Source organism: Magnolia sinica, chromosome 2 (assembly GCF_029962835.1).
Source record: "Magnolia sinica isolate HGM2019 chromosome 2, MsV1, whole genome shotgun sequence".
In the NCBI taxonomy this organism is placed as follows: domain Eukaryota; kingdom Viridiplantae; phylum Streptophyta; class Magnoliopsida; order Magnoliales; family Magnoliaceae; genus Magnolia; species Magnolia sinica.
In genome coordinates, this window is record NC_080574.1 from 42,906,668 (window position 1) to 42,923,604 (window position 16,937).

A 16,937-nucleotide genomic window follows, 5' to 3' on the forward strand; every position below is an offset into this window, starting at 1 on the left:
GACGGAGTACCCTCATTAGTGGCTCCATCACCTTTAGGATCGCCTTGACCTTCTTCCAATATTTGTTGTCCCGTATGGTGTTCGCAACTTCGACCGGTATTTCTGATGTCTTCTTCCCATGTTTTGTGTTGAGCCATTCTCGGAAGCGAACATCTTACTCAACTCTTCCCTATCTTTGGAATAAACTCTCTAATGCTATAAAGTTTGTTGCGAATCTAGTCGCCGCAGCCTCAACAACTCTCGTCCTTTCGTGAACTTTCTCATTATTGCAACTACTGATTATGGTTGTAAATAAACGTCGTCACTTCCCTTGCCCTTTCGACCATTTCCTTAACATTCTTCTTCTTCCCAATATCTTCCAATATAAGATCAATACAATGGGCAGCACATGGTGACCAAAAAGATGTTTTCTCTTATCCATCAACATATGTCCTGCAAGCTTATATGTTGCTTCGTTATCTGTCACAATCTGCACTATATTCTCCTCTCCAATCTCGTCCACAACTTTATCCATTAGTCCATTAATATAAGTAGAATTTTTGTTGCCTCCGAGGCATCAATTGACTTGTGGTATATAGTTCCTAAGTGGCGAATACCATGAAGTTGATCATGCTGCGTCTGGTTGGGCCAGCCAACCATCACACATGATTGTGCATCCTCGGCTTCGCCATACAGGTTTAAAGGTAGCCACGTATGCTTTCACATCCGCATACTCTCATCTGTCCATTTCCCCTAATCTCCTTAGCCGTGGAGCTTTTATTCCTTCACCGCTTCTGCCGCATCAATTACCACTTGCCAATATGAGAATTGGCTGCGTTAGGAGGTATGTTGGCATGTATAAATAACTTTGTCCGCTCTACCTAATTTCTCAACGGAAGTTCTACTCCACATTTGTTTTATCTTCTTTTGTTTAGTTGATTCTTTCCTAAATAGGATTGGATCAATAGAGGGTCTCCTAGGCTCATTTACTTCTTCATCCAAACGTATAGGGGCATCATGTGAAGATGTCTGTCGTCGGCTCCCAAACATACGTCGTAACCTACCAAACCTACCCCCCCACCCCCACCTGCAGAAGCAGTTGCACTCCCACTCCCACTCCCACTCCCCCCCCTGTATCACGCACTGACCCATGCGTGCCAAACATGCGGCGACGTTCTTCCTCTTCACGAGCTAGACGCAAGCTCTCTCTCCTAGCTATAGTAAGTTCTCGATCTGAATCTTCGTCAGAATCAATAATATCTTCATCACGAATGCCCATATATTCAGGACCAAACACTTCTTGTCGAGCTGCATCCAAAATATCATCTTTCTTCTTTTATACAACACGTTTACCCTTCGACTCATCCAGACGAGCTTGCATTAAAAGCATTATCTCTTTCGGTACTCTACTACATGGCGCAACTTGACCTTGCATTAAAAGCATTATCTCTTTCGGTAATTCCACCAGTCACTAGTCTATCACAATACTTGCACTTCATTTGGTGCCTAGTACCACCAACCCTCTCACAATGTTGCCATCCAATATCATCACTTACTTGTTGTTGGCCAGACCCAGACATTTCTTTAGGCTTAGGTAGACACTAGATAATTAGATTTGAGTATGAGTGTATGACCTATGTTAATAAAGATGATTTTATATTCTAACTATAACCTAAGAAGCTCCAAGGCAAAACTTGTCCAATATAAGCAAATAAAAACATAAAGTCACTAATTCGAAAATAGAAAAAATTATAAAATAACACCCCAAATCTGTAAAATACACATTAACATGTTCTACTATGATTAACACATCACATGGCATGATTAAAACAGTAAAACAATCATTAAAAAATTATTTTTTAAATTTTAAAAAAAAGGGCCATAATTAATGCGTAAATAGAAAAAAATATTAAAAAATTATAAAATGGCATCCCAAATCTGTAAAATGCACATTAACATATTCTACTATGATTAACACATCATATGGCATGATTAAAACAGCAATACAACCATTAAAAATTGATTTTTCGAATTTTAAAAAAAATGGCCAAAATTCATGCGTAAATAGAAAAAAATATTTAAAAATATAAAATGGCACCCCAAATCTGTAAAATGCACATTAACATGTTCTACTATGATTAACACATCATATGGCATGATTAAAACAGCAAAACAATTATTAAAAATTGATTTTTTGAATTTAAAAAAAAAGGGGCAAAATTCATGCGTAAATAGAAAAAAATATTTAAAAAATATAAAATGGCACCCCAAATCTGTAAAATGCACATTAACATGTTCTACTATGATTAACACATCATATGGAATGATTAAAACAGCAAAACAATCATTAAAAATTGATTTTTTGAATTTTTTAAAAAAAGGGGCAAAATTCATGTGTAAATAGAAATAAATATTTAAAAAATATAAAATGGTACCCCAAATCTGTAAAATACACATTAACATGTTCTACTATGATTAACACATCACATGGCATGATTAAAACAGCAAAACAACCATTAAAAATTGATTTTTTGAATTTTAAAAAAAGGGGCAAAATTCATGCGTAAATAGAAAAAAATATTTAAAAATATAAAATGACACCCCAAATCTGTAAAATGCATATTAACATGTTCTACTATGATTAACACATCATATGGCATGATTAAAACAGCAAAACAATCATTAAAAATTGATATTTTGAATTTTTAAAAAAAGGGGCAAAATTCAGGCGTAAATAGAAAAAAATATTAAAAAAATATAAAGTGGCACCCCAAATCTGTAAAATGCACATTAACATGTTCTACTATGATTAACACATCATATGGAATGATTAAAACAGCAAAAACAATCATTAAAAATTGATTTTTTGAATTTTAAAAAAAGGGGCAAAATTCATGCGTAAATAGAAAAAAATATTAAAAAATATTAAATGGCACCCCAAATCTGTAAAATGCATATTAACATGTTCTCTATGATTAACACATCATATGAGATGATTAAAACAGCAAAACATATTAAAAAAGTATAAATACCTATTTTTGACAAATTTATGAAAAATGGCCCACCAAGCTTTGATTCAACAAAATCCGTCAATATAATGTGTTTTTTCCTCAAATATCCAGCCAAGGTTGGTCGAAATTAGCAGTAGAAGGAGTGAGAAGGAGTTTGGAAGCAAGAAGTTTCGAAAAAATATCAAAAACGGTGCTCTCTCAAAGTAAATATGTCATTGATCTTCTCTCTGAGACTAGAATGCTCGTGTGTAGGCTTGTTGCCCCTCCTATGGATGCAACTCAAAAGATTAGTCCTAATGATGGTGATCTTCTTCCTGATCCAGGGATGTATCGGAGGTTAGTTGGTCGCCTTATCCATCTCACCATCACTCAACCAGATCTTTCATATGTTGTGATTGTAGTGAGTTAATTCATGCATGCCCCTCGCACCTCACATCTCACAACTGTGTGCAAGTGTGCATCGTATCCTTCGGTATCTCAAATCTTCTCCAGGCAAAGGTCTACGTTTTCAACGGCATGGTCACCTTCACCTGTCAGGTTACTCTGATGTTGATTGTGCTAGCAATCTCTATGATCGCAAGTCAACATCTAGATACTATACATTTATTGGCGGCAATCTTGTCACCTGGAAGAGCAAGAAACAGTCCATCATGGCCTGATCCTCTACCGAGGCTGAGTATCGGGCAATGGCTCATGCAACATGTGAATTTATTTGGCCTCGAACTCTCTTATGGGAACTCGGCTATAATCTTCCAAGTCTCGTTTCTTTGCATTGAGACAATCAGGCTGTCATTCACATTGCTTGCAATCCCGTGTTCCATTAACGCGTGAAGCACATTGAGATTGATTGTCATTTCATTCGTGAAAAGGTTGCCAACAAGGAAATTGCAAGTTGGGCATGATCGATATCCATGCTCCTACTTGAGGGGGAGTATAGAGCATGGAGAATGCAAGTTGTGTATCTGTATTGTGTATTTTCATTATGTTCCTTTTTAGGTGCGTGCATGTGTATAGTTCTGTGTGCTCCTGTGGAGTATGTAAGTGTATCTAGCAATATAATAAAAGGAATGTGTTAGGGTTTCTCACTCTAACACACAACAACAAGCTTTCCTCCTGCACTTTTCGTCCATTTCCATTTTCTTCTTTTATCCCATTCTCTCCTTAAATCCATCCAAACCAACTGTTTCTCGCCTCATGCTCAAGAAGTGGGGCTTCCCAGAGTTTGTGCTCTATGAAATATGAGGTTCTTCGACTACATGTAATGTTTGTTTAGGCTAATGTTCAAAATATCAACATCGTGTTATGTATTGCATCCTTGGGATATAGATACATATCGGTTATCACACAGGATATATCGATTGTATCAGGTAATTTATCACACTTTTTGGGAAACATTGTGAAAAAATAGTTGAAGTTTTCAATGAAACTTCAAGAATTGTTAAAAAAACGGCCCCAATACGCTTTTAAATCATAACATCTCAAAAAAAAAGTTCACATAACATGTTTCCTTTATATGGGGTCCTAAGTTACGCGTTGTTGACTGAACTAATGCAACTATATTCAAATTGAATGCATAACATATAGAGTGTATGTGATGATCATTTCAGCAAACACTCCTAAATACTTAGAAATTAGTCTCAATTGATAGTTGGTTAAAGGGAAATTTCGATTAAAAAAAATTAATAATTTATTTTTAATTAATTTTTAATTAAAAATTATTTTTATTTTCTGAAAATTTACAAGGACTTGACAAATTGGTAGATCAGCCCTCATACATGCTTGATTTCATGTTTGGAGTGCAACATTGCAAGCAATTAGGGAGAAATTGGAGAAATTTTGAATTTTCTCCAAATTTTCCCAAATCGGATCACCTACACTCAAATTCCGAAATTAGAGCATATGTGGTGATCATTTCATTAAATACTCCTACATACTTCGAAATTAGTCTCAATTGACAGTTGGTTGAAGGAAATTTTTGGGAAAAAAAAAAAAACAAGGAGAACATGAAGAACCAATGGATATTGAAATCAAAGCTCCAAGTCCATGATTTTTCATGCAAAACATGAAGAACCAATGGATTTATTCATTTGACACTGATTTAATATAATTTCAACAAAAAAAGAAAGAAAGAGAGAGAGAGAGAGATCAGAAATTGAAAATGCTCAACGGATCGAATATGTGGGATATATCAGCACTACCTACTCATTTCGTATCACACAGGTGGGATACAAGATATATCACGGGATATATCGGCCGATATTGTCAATATTTAAAACATTGGTTCAGGTCAGTAAAGTTTTGCTCTACCTGTGATCAAGAGGGATATTTGATTATTAAAGAAACAGGAGGGACTGATATTTGTTTCACTTTGATTGAGAGGAATCGTTAAAACTTTATAGGGAAGATATTCACCTATATTTGCTTCTTCCCATAACCTTGCAGGAATTGCTTTTTGATTATTAAAGATACATATTCTTCAACGTGATCACAAAAGTAATATTTGTCGCATCTTATTGTGTTGAATCAATACATCCTCTCATTGTACTTTTCTTAAGTAATGTGTTTTTGCGAAATGCTTTTTCTGGTATATGACTAATTGAAATATTCACTCAAGGAATATGCCTCCATGTAATGGTTTCTGAAATATTCTGTGGGCCAGTCTGCTTCTTTTCCTTGCAACATCTTCTGATCAGTGGTGGCATATCAATTTGCATAGATTTCTACCAGGCATTGGAGTACTACAGCATACAGGCTGCATTCCAAAACTATAAAGTGTTTATTATTAGACCCAAAGCAAAAGTTTATAAAATGTTCATAATCCCACTGCCTCATGGTAACATTATGCTCTTTCCTAACCGCATTAAAGAAACACTTTTTTCACTTGTATTCCTTGTAAGTAAACCTTTTCTAGACATTGATGATCTGGATGCAGACTTTCTTTCTCATATTGGTTACTTTTACAGATCAACCACCTGCAAAGCGAATTTTCTGCTTACAAGGTCCGTGCACATGCACTTCTCCAAAAAAAGGATGCAGAGTTACTTGCAGCTAAGGACACTGAAGTAGTCAAAGCTCAGGAGGAAGCAATAAAAGTACATGATTGCAAATTTCACCATCATATAAATATGAAAAGTGCTTGAACTCATTTATAAAAATAAAAATTCATGTCTATCTGTTAGTTACTGTGTCTCCCTCCCTCTATTTAGGAAGCCGAAAGAGAATTAGCACTGACATCAGCAGAAAGGGATAAGGCCCTTCGAGATCTTCAGGTTGCTATGGCTAATCATGATAAAGAACTTGCAGCAAGGTGACTTATATTCTTCTAAACATGATTTAAGGCAGTGGATTATTGTTGACTTTTTCCACCAGTACCTAAGATTTAGCTACCCCATACCATTGCTATGATTCCATGAGAGTTATCATCCTTTTTTATGTGTATCTAGGCTTTGCTTTTCGTTGATAAATATATTTATCCATGTTCTTTTTGCAATGATTTTAAGCATACTCTTCCTAGAAATTCTAATTGTTTAATTTTGTATGGAGCTTCTAGTATATGAATAAGAGTTGGATGCGACAATGCTTGTCACTTAGTGCAATACTTCCCAATTCTCCATGCTGTCACTTTGCTTCTTATACTAGCATTCAATGCCCATGCTGCTTATATTGAAACTTGGCCACAAGATTGAAGTGTACTAGCAAATGCTGATGCCAGAAGTGTAGTTGAAACAATAATATTTTATGTGCCAGTCTCTGGGAAATCTAAAGTGGTGATAAATAGGAAACGTCTCTAAGGTGTATAAAGTGTTGAAGATGCACTTACTATCATCATCGTCCCCCAACCACTTGGGATCAACTTTATTAATCCCATTTCACCAAAACTTCCAAAGGCCCTATCGTTTTTTACATGAAAAACACTCATGTTCCTTATGATATCTATCAAGTTCCTTTTATGATGCAGGACATGAAAATTAAATATGATATGCAAGATTTTAGGCTTAAGATCACGTTAGTTCAGAAACAATTACACAAATTCCATGTCCCACATGAAAGTCCAAACATTCAATTAAGGGGAATCTATGCGGGTCCAGGCCTACACATGATAGGGCTGGATCAATAAAAATTTATGAACCAAATGATACTCAAAGATGAGAAATAATCATCCACACATGCATAGTAATCAGTCCCTAATCCAAGGGATTCAGAAATTCTAATTCGGGGAACCCTAGGGTAAGAAAAGGGGCATAAAGTAATTTAGGGTTAGGTTTAGGGATTTTGGGTGAAAGCGGAGTGAAAGAGAGGAGAGAAACGAACCAGAGAAGTATCGCACGCATGGACAACAACAATAGCCCAGAAGTACGTGCGTGTGATCCCGGCCGTACGTGTGTGGGGCCCACTATTCAGAAAAGGCCACATTGGCCCTGGTTGGTTAGGGATGGACTCCAAAACCCTCAAATCTCAGCTCGATCCGATGTACCGTTTGTGCATGGTGCTTCGTCGAAGTTTCAGCCCTCCTGTAGGGCCAGATTCTAAAATTCTGCTGTGGGAGGAGAATTGTTGCAGTAAATGATTGATTCGAAGTGTAGATGATGGGGTGAGATGAGAAGAAGGGATGGTAGAAGATGAGTAGTAGAGATGACGATGGATGGGGGCGAATCGGGATAGATGTGGCTTTGCACCACGGTAGTTAACCCTTCAATGAAAGGGGCTTCGCACCCAATTAGGCTTCACAACTCAGAGAGTAGGAAAACGCAGAATTTTTATTAATCTTCAATGGAATCAAAAAAACTACAAGGGGTGCCTATTTATAAGAAAACCCTATACCCCAAAACTCGCGCTATGTGCATAGCCTATTACTTGGCGATAAAGTAAACTAAAATAAAAATCAAACAAAGAAATCTAAAGCGATCATGATGTTCTAAATAATAACAATAAACAAAACCTAAAATATGAAATCAATCCGACTAGTGGGCCCTGATCATGAGATCCCATGATGGGCTTTACTTGATTATCGGGCCCACTCCAAGGAACCAAAACTTCGTCTTCTAGCTAGGGGGCTCTCTCTGGACGTCGTCATCAATCCAGATCGATAGTAGGGCCCTCCTTTCTGCGTACGTGCGTAGGGGGTGGCGCGCATGCGCGTGTGCGCATGATGTCCCCATCAATTCTCCCCGGCTGCGAAGATTTCGCCACTGGCGAAATAAAACTCCTGAACCACTCCAGGATGCCAGGATCAAGTCTCTGAAGCTCCTCCTCAGTGAGCCACGTGTTGTCTGAAGCTGGCGTGACTTCCATTTAACCAGGTACTTCTGAAACCCGCTGTCCAACGTTGAAACTATCTAATGGTCTAAGATATCCTCTATTTTCTCTCTGGGTGTGTGAAGGTTAGGTATGACAGGCAGAGGCTGAGAAGAAATGTCAGGAAGAGTAGGTATAAGAGGTGGCGGCTAGGAAAATGGGTCGGGACGAGTAGGTATGGGAGATAGAGGCTGAAAAAATGGGTCGGGACGAGTAGGTATGGGAGATAGAGGCTGAGAAAATGGGTCGGGACGTAAAGGCTAGGAAAATGGGTCGGGAAGGGTAGGTATGGGAGGTAGAGGTTGGGAAGAAAGGTCAAGAAGAGTAAGTATGGGAGGTAAAGGCTGGGAAAATGGGTCGGGAAGGGGCCATGGTTCAACGGATAAATATGGGGAATCAGGATGGGTGGGCGAAGGGCTGGACAAAGTATCAGTGATCTCCTGAAAAGTAACTAGATCCTCCACATTGAATGTGAAACTAATTCCCATGGAAGGTGGAAGATCTACCTCATACACATTGAGACCGTTGCGTTTTATAATTTTGAAGGGTCCAGCACTACGCGTGTGTAACTTACGAACGGCCCTCGGAGGGTACTACTCGGGCCAGATGTGGACCATCACAGAGTCCCCAATATTGAATTCTTTAAAACGTTTATGTTGGTTTGCAGAAAATTTGTAATGTTCATTACTAGTAGTGAGCTTCTGCCTGATTTCTTGATGCCATGAATGAATGTGATGCGCAAAAGACTCTGCAGGATCTGACACCCTATGGGACAGTGACATAGGGACAAGATCAATAGGTTTCCTAGGTTTATAAACAGTAACGACTTCATAAGGACTGAGACTTGTGAACCTATCGACAGAACTATTAAACGCAAACTCGGCTGTAGGTATTACGGTATCCCATGTTCTGGTGTGCTCTATATCCCTCCTAGGGGGAGACTCATCCAGTAGATCATCAGGAAAGATATTATGAAACTCATCCACTACCGGAATGACCTCAATAGGTAACTCTACACTGGCCTCTGGTGCACTCTCTCTAGCCACGAGGCCGCACATGTTGTACCCCTCAAAATAATGGTCTTAATGTCCCTCATGGAGTGGGGGCACGGGTGCACGCCCATGACTGATTCCTTGGCCACCTCCATTCATTGGTCTATCCTCCTGGCCACCTGTCTGAGATTGGCCATCTTCCCTAATGGTGGGGTTTGTCCTGAGGGAGGCCTTTATTTGGTCAAGGCGTTGATCTATGTCTTGTTCCAAGCGCTTACCCCAAGACTCGATCTGCTGGGATAGCTTGTTTAGTGACTCTAGTAGTTGTTCCATGTTTAGTGTATGGTGCTAGCCAAAACCATGACCCGTACGTGTGGGCGTACAACTTGACTCCACCTAAGGACTTTCTACGACAACTATATGGGACCAAATGATCCTATGAGACTATATGAGGGAAACTACGCAGTGCTACTAAAATCCAGCAATATAGTTGTCAAAATAAAGGAATAACAGAAAGTTACAACAATGTAAATGGCTAATTTCCTGCTAACTGAAATTTCAGCAACTAATATCAGGGACTATAGATTCTTAAAAGCTACATATGATGATCTGAATGCATGATGGACTCAAACAAACTAACCCTAAACATGTAATGTATTCCCCTATAAGAACCCTAATCTCTGATACCAAATTTGATGCAGGACATGAAAATTAAATATGATATGCGAGATTTCAGGCTTAAGATCACGTTAGTTCAGAAACAATTACACAAATTCCATATCCCACATGAAAGTCCAAACATTCAATTAAAGGGAATCTATGGGGGTCCAGGCCTACACATGATAGGGTTGGATCAATAAAAATTTATGAACCAAACGATACTCAAAGATGAGAAATAATCATCCACACATGCATAGTAATCAATCCCTAATCCAAGGGATTCAGAAATTCCAATTCAGGAAACCCTAAGGTAAGAAAAGGGGCATAAAATTGGAGATTTGAGTAATTTAGGGTTAGGTTTAGGAATTTTGGGTGAAAACGGAGTGAGAGAGGAGAGAGACGAACCAGAGAAGTACCGCACGCATGAACGACAACAATGGCCGAGACGCATGTGCGTGTGATCCCGGCCGCACATGTGTGGGGCCCACTATTCAGAAAAGGCCACCTTGGCCCTGGTCGGTCAAGGATGGACTCCAAAACTCCCAAATCTCAGCTCGATCCGATGTACTGTTTATGCATGGTGCTTCGCCGAAGTTTCAGCCCTCCTGTAGGGCCAGTTTCTGAAATTCTGCTGTGGGGAGGAGAATTGTTGCAATAGATGATTGATTCGAAGTGTAGATGATGGGGTGAGATGAGAAGAAAGGATGATAGAAGATGGGTAGTAGAGATCGCGATGGATGGGGGTGAATTGGGATAGATGTGGCTTCGCACCACGGTAATTAACGCTTTGATGAATGGAGGGCTTCGCACCCAATTAGGCTTCACAACTCAGAGAGTAGGAAAACACAATTTTTATTAATCTTCAATGGAATCAAAAGAACTACAAGGGGTGTCTATTTATAAGAAAACCCTATACTTCAAAACTCGCGTCATGTGCACAACCTATTACTTGGGATGAAGTAAACTAAAATAAAAATTAAACAAAGAAATCTAAAGCATTCATGATGTTCTAAATAATAACAATAAGCAAAACCTAAAATATGAAATCAATCCGGCTAGTGGGCCCCGATCATGAGATCCCATGATAGGCTTTACTTGATTATCGGGCCCACTCTAAGGAACCAAAACTCCGTCTTCTAGCTAGAGGGCCCTCTCTGGGCATCGTCATCGATCCAGATCGACGGTGGGGCCCTCCTTCGTGCGTACGTGCATAGGGGGCGGCGCGCATGCGCGTGTGATGCCCCCATCATTTTATATCTTTGTTTCGTCATCCTTTCAACCCCTTCAACCTTAAGCAATCTTTTTTTCTTTATTGAGGTCATCCCCTGCTTTCATGCACATTGCTGAATTTTCTCAATCAGCTCTCCATCCTTTATCTCCAATTGGGACTACTCCCAAATTTCCAATGACCTCATTCATAATTAATCCTTTTGCTTCCCTCACATCCTTCTCAATATCGTCATGTCTTCAGCATTTATTGTTTATTCATGTTGTGTCCCAATACTCCCCATGTGGCATAGCTAGTCTAATAGTTTCCTTATAAAACATTCCCTTGAGTTTCATTGGCATGCGTTGACCCATAACATTCCGAAAGTGCATCTCTACTTCTAACTTTATTTGTATTAGAAACATCCTTAATTTCTCCATAGTTTGATGATATTGCCGAGATCATTGAACATATTGTTTAAGGAATCTCTAGTCATCAATGGTAATTAAATTCTCACATCTATGACTATCCAAGTTCTCTTATAGGCAATGTTTTAAATATTGTTATCACGTAATGTATCACACCCTTGGGATACGGATACTTATCGGTTATTGCATGGTACATATCGATTGTATCGCGTAATGTATTGTCGTTGTTGGGAAACATGGGAACATTGGGAAATTGGTCAATTTTTTCAATGAAACTTCAGGGATTGTTGAAAAAGACATCAATACACACTTAGAAATCAAAACATTACAAAAAAAAAGAAAAAAAAAGGTGCACATAATAGGGGTTTCCTTTGTATGGGGTCCTAATATAGAATTGATGCAAGTATATTCAAAGTCTATTAATATAATATATAAACGTAAGAAGGCATGTATGGAAACAGAAGCAATACATTCAAAAGCAAAAGAAGAGTCACTAGATTAGGTTGCATACATGTTTAATTTTGTGTTTGGATACAAAGATTGTAACTGATTTGTGAGAAACTGAGAAATTTTGATTTTTCTCAATTTTCCACAACTTGACTCATCTCCCATAAATCTCGAAATCGAAGTTCCAAATCTATGTTTTTTCATGGAAAATATGAAGAATCATATATTTGTAACCATTTGACACTAGTTTAACGTGATTTACAACAAAAACATGGATTGAAAATCGAAAATGCTCACTGGATCGAATAGGTGGGATATATCGACACTAGGACCTCTGCGTTTCATATCGCATAGATGGGATACAAGATATATCGTACGATATAACGGTTGATATCGTCGATATTTAAAACACTGGTTACAGGTACTTTGTTTTGGTTATGCCACTTTAGTTTGAATCTTGTGGATTCTAAGGCCTTCTTCCAAACATTCAATTTAGCAATGAACCTTCTCCAGTGTTCTATGTGTTGATGATCCGAATGATAATATCCATCAATACTATCAGTATCTCACCTTAGTGATGCAAAACATGGGGTAGTAACATATATTGCAAGAAAAATGCAATGCGTATCAATATTATCAGCCTATATTTCTTGATATTTAAAATATTGTGAGATATCGTCTAGCTCCTTTGTTGTAAATATTAGTGTTTTAAATAGTGTAGCATAGTGTTTCACTCCTCTGAAGCGTGATGTGTAAGCTATGTAGCACGTAGCATAATATAAATGTTACTTTTGGATTTTTTTTTTTGTAAAAAATTAAGATTACACTTGCTTGCACCTAATATCTTAATTTTTCATGATATTTGGTGCAACCAAACACATCCTATAATAATGTGAAAAATAGGGTAAAGATTAAGTATAAAGATAAAGAAATAGCAGAGGAACTGATTTAATACTGTTACATATATTATTTTACTAAAATCATTGAAAATATTAACTAATTTTTATTGAAAATAAAAAAATGTAATAAATTATTGAAAGCATTAATTAATTTTCATGTTTAGTGAAAAGTAAATCAAATGTAAGCTACATAGTTCACAAGATATGCTACATAGCGTGTAGCGTGCATGTAGTGTAGGCTACATATGACTTAAGCTATTTTCATGAGCTACGTAGTGTGAAGGCTAAGCGACATTATGTAGCATAAGCTGCATACTACATAGCATAACCTATTTAAAACACTAATAAATGCAATGTATCATTGATACATGCAATATTATTGCTATTTTTCAACCATATCAGCAATATTTTGGCCAAAAAAAAAAAAAATCAGGAAAAATGTGGGACTAGGGGTGTTTTAACAACTCTGATTGAGTTGTTTGATGCCAATACACGAATTTCAGAGAAAAATCACACTCGTGAGCATAATCAAATTGAAACTACAAGGTGAGAAAAAGTTGTGAAATTTTGTTTTCTTTCTAATTCAATATTATCACATGTATCAATGATAACAGCAATATTCTGGCAAAAATAAAAATCAGGAAATTTTTTGGACAAACCCAAAAACAACTAAAATAAAAAATCAGGAAAAAATGTGGGAGTATGGGTGTTTTAACTACTCCGCTTGAGTTGTTTGATGCCAATACATGAATTTCGGAGAGAAATCATGCTCACGAGCATAATCAGACTAAAACTCCAAGGTGAGAAAAAAATAGTGAAATTTTGTTTTCTTTCTAGTTCAATATTGTCACATGTATCAATGATACCAGCAATATTCCGGCAAAAATAAAAATCCGGGAAATTGTTTTGGAAAAACCCAAAAACAACTAAAATCTTTTTTGGAATAACTATGCTTGAGTTTTTTACATCAATAAACGAATTTGGGGGAGATATCACTCTCAAGAGCATAGTCAGACTAAAACTCTGAGGTGAGAAAAGGTTGTGAAATTTTGTTTTCTTTCTACATATTAGCGTGGATTCTCGTAATTCATGTCTATGCATGATTTGGATTTGAGGTGAAAATCATATTTTAAAGGTGAAAAATGGGGTAAATTGGGGAAATCCTAGTTTTCTCCATTTTGCCCTTTAAAATTGCAATGCAGGTATGAGAAATTCATACTGTCATTGATGAATGTTGGTTGTGCTATTGGGGACATGGATGACGACTTCGAGATGCCTTGCAAATCCTTGTATGTTTGAGGCAAATGTATATTTGTTTTTGTTCTCTTTAGTTTCTGGTAGTACTTGTGTTTTATTACTTGTATTTCATGATATTTGAATGATATGAACTCATTTTTTGGATATAATTGCACTACATTTGTTCAACAACACATGGTTTGGTCCCCTATACAATGGAAACCTATTCTATATAGTTTCTTGTAGATCCCTAGTGTGTGATCATATTTCATTTAACATCTCATGAAGTTTCACTGAAAAAATCCACCATTTTACTAATGTTTCCTTTAAAGGGTGATGTATTTCCTGGTATTTGCAATATCATCAACAATATCAATATATGCTTTCGCATCCTAAGGTGCCATACATCATGTGTTCAAAATATCGGTATCGTGTTATGTTTCACACCATTGGGATACAGATACGTATCGGTTATCGCATGGGATATATCAATTGTATCACACATTATCGTTGTTGTTGGAAACATGGGGAAACATTTGGAAATTAGTTGACTTTTTTAATAAAACTTCAACGATTGTTAAAAAAGACATCAATACACACTTATAAATCAAAAAATTACAAAAAAAAAAAAACGAGTGCACATAATAGGTTTTTTTTTTTTTTTGTATGGGGTCTTAATCTATGCGTTATCTAATTGAATTGATGTAAGTATATTCAAAGTCTATTCATATAATTTATAAATGTAAGACGACGTGTGAAAACACAAGCAATACATTCAAAAGCAAAAGAAGAATCACTAGATCAGGTTACATACATGTTTGATGTTAAAGAATCACTAGATCAGGTTGCATACATGATACATGTTTGATTTTATGTTTGGACACAATGATTGCAACTAATTTGCGAGAAATCGGATTATTTTTTTTTTAAATTTTCCGCAACTTGGCCCATGTCCTCCAAATCTCGAAAGCGAAGGTTCCAATCCAAAACATGAAAAATCATGGATTTGGAACAATTTGACACTGATTTAACATGATTTACAGGAAAAAAAAATGATCAAAAATAAAAAATGCTCACCATATCAAACACGTGAGGTATATCCCACTGCTTGTGTGTTTCGTATTGCACATGTGGGATACAAGATATATCATGGGATATATCAGCTAATATCGTGGATATTTAAAATAGTAGATACATGAAAGGATGATGATGCATAAAACCTCGCCCCTCTCCAGTCCCATTGACTAGCAATATGTGACCGACAATTGAGTCCTAGGCAAGCGCACCTTGTTATTGGAAGACAACATACACCAAGGGACCTCATCCTAGATGATAGCAGTTGTCTCATTTGTAATAATGCATCAACGTATGGGCCCAATTCAGACCCCTGATGGACCCAAAGCTACCAAGGACTCGTCTGTATCTCCCCAAGCCATCCTACTTCTCATAACGATGCTCTATATCTTTAATGATGTTGATATATCTTCCCAAAACCTATTTCTTACTCACAACATAACCTTCCTAGCAACATTAGCGTTTGCTTTCTTTAGGTCATTAATGAAAGCATGCGTAAATTCCTCTTTATACTTTGTCGATAATGGTCTACAAGGAGAAAAATAGCTTCAATTGTTGATCTCTCTATCATGAAGCCAAATTGATTCTTTGGTACCTTTGTTTCTTGTCTTAACCTTTGCTCTATCACATCATGCAAAGCTTTATAGTGTAACTCATAAGTTTGACACCCTGATAGTTGGTCCAACTTTGTGAATAGGTATCACGATGCATCTAATCTATAGATCCAACACTTCTTTTGCCAAAAAAAAAAAAAAAATCAATTTCACCCAGTAATTTCCACACTCACATGGGTATATAATCCATCCCCACAGCCTTTCTTTTCCTCATAAGTTTGATCCCCTGATAATTGGTCCAACTTTGCGAATAGGTATCACAATGTATCTAATCTACAGATCTAACACTTCTTTTGCAAAAACAATTCATTGAAAAATTCATTAACCAAACTAATTCAATTTCACCCAATAATTTCCACACTTACATGGGTATATAATCCATCCTCACAGCCTTTCTTTTCCTCAGCCTTGCTAAGGCTACTTTCATTTCCCTTATCCTATGCCCTCCAACCTCCTAGGGTCTGATAATCCTCGTATTTCTATCCTCATGCTTGCATCTTCATTCAATAACCTCTAAAAGTAGTCTTTCTGTATCTTCTTAATCTTACTATCTTTCAATAAGAAGTGAAAAAAAAAAACACCCAACTTCAAAGTAGAAAATATGTATCAATTCCAAGATAGAAGTCTAGTTACACTTCACAAGAAATCTCCGCAAAAGCTAATAAAGGACTTTAAGAGGACTTTCATCATCATCTAAAGCCTCTTCCTAACTAATTGGGGTCATCTTCATGAATCATGTTCCGACATTCCAATCTTTCAAGGATAACATCCTCATTTAAACCATAAGATCATCAAGTAATTTCTTAGCACCTCCGCTCACGTTCTTTTGGGCCTTACCCATGCCTTTTAAAGCCTTCAACTTGAGCCAACTCATAACTAGTGGAGTTCTTGGTCTCTGTTGCACATGATCAAACATGCAAGTCTATTTTCCCTCATCTTATTACCCATTGGTGCTACTCCTAAGTTCCCTTGAGTGCACGTGTTTTTAATTCTATCCGTATTCATCTTGGCACTCGTCGTCCTCAACATCCTCATTTCAACTATGCTCATCCTATGCAATGTTTTAAATATCGACGATATCTGCCGATATATCCC

At 37.1% G+C, this 16,937-nt stretch overlaps 1 protein-coding gene across 1 annotated transcript in view; it reads left to right on the forward strand.

Moving 5' to 3' along the window:
• LOC131237045 (protein GRIP) overlaps positions 1-16,937 on the forward strand; it is a 157,557-nt gene that overhangs the window by 92,368 nt on the left and 48,252 nt on the right. Inside the window, exons 11-12 of the mRNA XM_058234682.1 lie at positions 5,954-6,082; positions 6,197-6,297. Of these exons, the coding sequence (XP_058090665.1) occupies positions 5,954-6,082; positions 6,197-6,297 (230 nt within the window). The remainder of the gene's footprint in view (positions 1-5,953; positions 6,083-6,196; positions 6,298-16,937) is intronic.